The sequence below is a fragment of the Physeter macrocephalus genome, chromosome 1, assembly GCF_002837175.3.
Source record: "Physeter macrocephalus isolate SW-GA chromosome 1, ASM283717v5, whole genome shotgun sequence".
NCBI lineage: Eukaryota > Metazoa > Chordata > Mammalia > Artiodactyla > Physeteridae > Physeter > Physeter macrocephalus.
In genome coordinates, this window is record NC_041214.2 from 118,451,837 (window position 1) to 118,453,393 (window position 1,557).

The 1,557-nt window shown below is 41.6% G+C and overlaps 1 protein-coding gene across 1 annotated transcript in view; it reads left to right on the plus strand.

Annotated features, from left to right (window-relative positions):
- The window catches only part of PROS1 (protein S), a 62,644-nt gene extending 61,664 nt beyond the window's left edge, over window positions 1–980 (plus strand). Inside the window, exon 15 of the mRNA XM_007101626.2 lies at window positions 516–980. Coding sequence (XP_007101688.1) covers window positions 516–676 — 161 coding nt within the window. The 3' untranslated portion in view covers window positions 677–980. The remainder of the gene's footprint in view (window positions 1–515) is intronic.
- The last annotated feature ends 577 nt before the right edge of the window (window positions 981–1,557 follow it).

Sequence of the window (1,557 nt, forward strand, 5' to 3'; positions counted from 1 at the left end):
GGAGCGGCTGGGCCCGTGAGCCATGGCCGCTGAGCCTGCGCGTCCGGAGCCTGTGCCCCGCAACGGGAGAGGCCACAACAGTGAGAGGCCCGCGTACCGCAGAAAAAAAAAAAAAAAAAAAAAAAAAAAGATTTCCAAGTAACTATAGTTTTGAGTTGAAAAAATGACTTAATGCTTAAACTATTGCTCAGATTTAAAGAGGAAATAATAAAGTAGAACATCACAAGGAAGAATACACTATTTTCTACTCTTTTTAAAGTATGTTTCTTTACCTAAGGTTTGGCTGGAACTGTTTACGAAATCAGAGGAACTCATGCTATGCTGAATTCAGTGCCAAGCACAATACCTTATATACACAGGAGTCACTTAATATGAACTTATTGAACAGAATTACATTATTAAGTCTTCCTTTAGGATTAGATTTTGGTTGGAAATGGGCAGTCTGATAATTCCTCTAACTAAAAGCACGTAAGATGCTAATCCTGGGCTAATATTTTAATATTCTGTTTTTACAGATGTTCCATTCAGTGCCACACCAGTGAATGCCTTTTATAACGGCTGTATGGAAGTGAACATTAATGGTGTACAGTTGGATCTGGATGAAGCCATTTCTAAACATAATGATATTAGAGCTCACTCGTGTCCATCAGTTTGGAAAAAGACAAAGAATACTTAAGGCATCTTTTCTCTGTTGATAATATCTCTTTCCAGTGTGTAATTATACTTATGTTTCAATAATAGCTGAAGGGTTTTACCTGTGATGTGCAGACCTTGATTATTTCGTGGTACTTTAACCTGGAATTTTAAAAAGGTCCTTTTTCAAGAAAACAAGATTCTCTTATGATACAAATCGCATTAAAAAAATTCTTCTGTCTAGAAATTAAATAATGAAACCTATAAAAATTTTTAATTTGAATTTTTTGCTACAAATGACATTTCTTCATTTTTATGTTTGTAAAATTTAATTTTATCATGATGAACTAGTGTTTAAATATCTTTTTTGTGTGTGTGTATGTGGGAAGGCAAGGAAGTTAAACCTTTGTTGGAATCCAAACAAAAGTACTGGCGACTAAATTCCACTGTTACCAGTCCCTCCCAAGTCGGTCCCCGATAAAGGACCTTCTGACTGGTGTAGCTTGAACCAATAGAAGGAGACTGAGTTGGGTTCAGAAGCAAAGGAAAGCTTTATTCTTGGATCAGAGAATGGAGAGGTGGGAGTTCCCGCTCTAGAGCACACGCAGCACACGCTCTCCCGACAGGCCGTGGGCGGGGCTGCTTTACAAGGATCTCAGCAGGAGGGGGTGAGGTTCTCCCCGGGCCGCACAGCTGTGCCGCTCACACTCCAGATCGCAGTGCCTGGCGCAGCATCTCTGCACATGGCCCGCCGCCGCCATCTTGAACTGAGGGTCCTGCTTGGCGCTTCTGCACATGGGCCCCTAAACTAAGGTGTTGGCACGGTTGTTTCTTAGGAGGAACTCTGGTCTGAAGGGCCAGGTGTGACGCCTCAGCATGCGGCCCCCTGTGAACAAGTGAAACTAGACTTAAGCACAAAGGAAA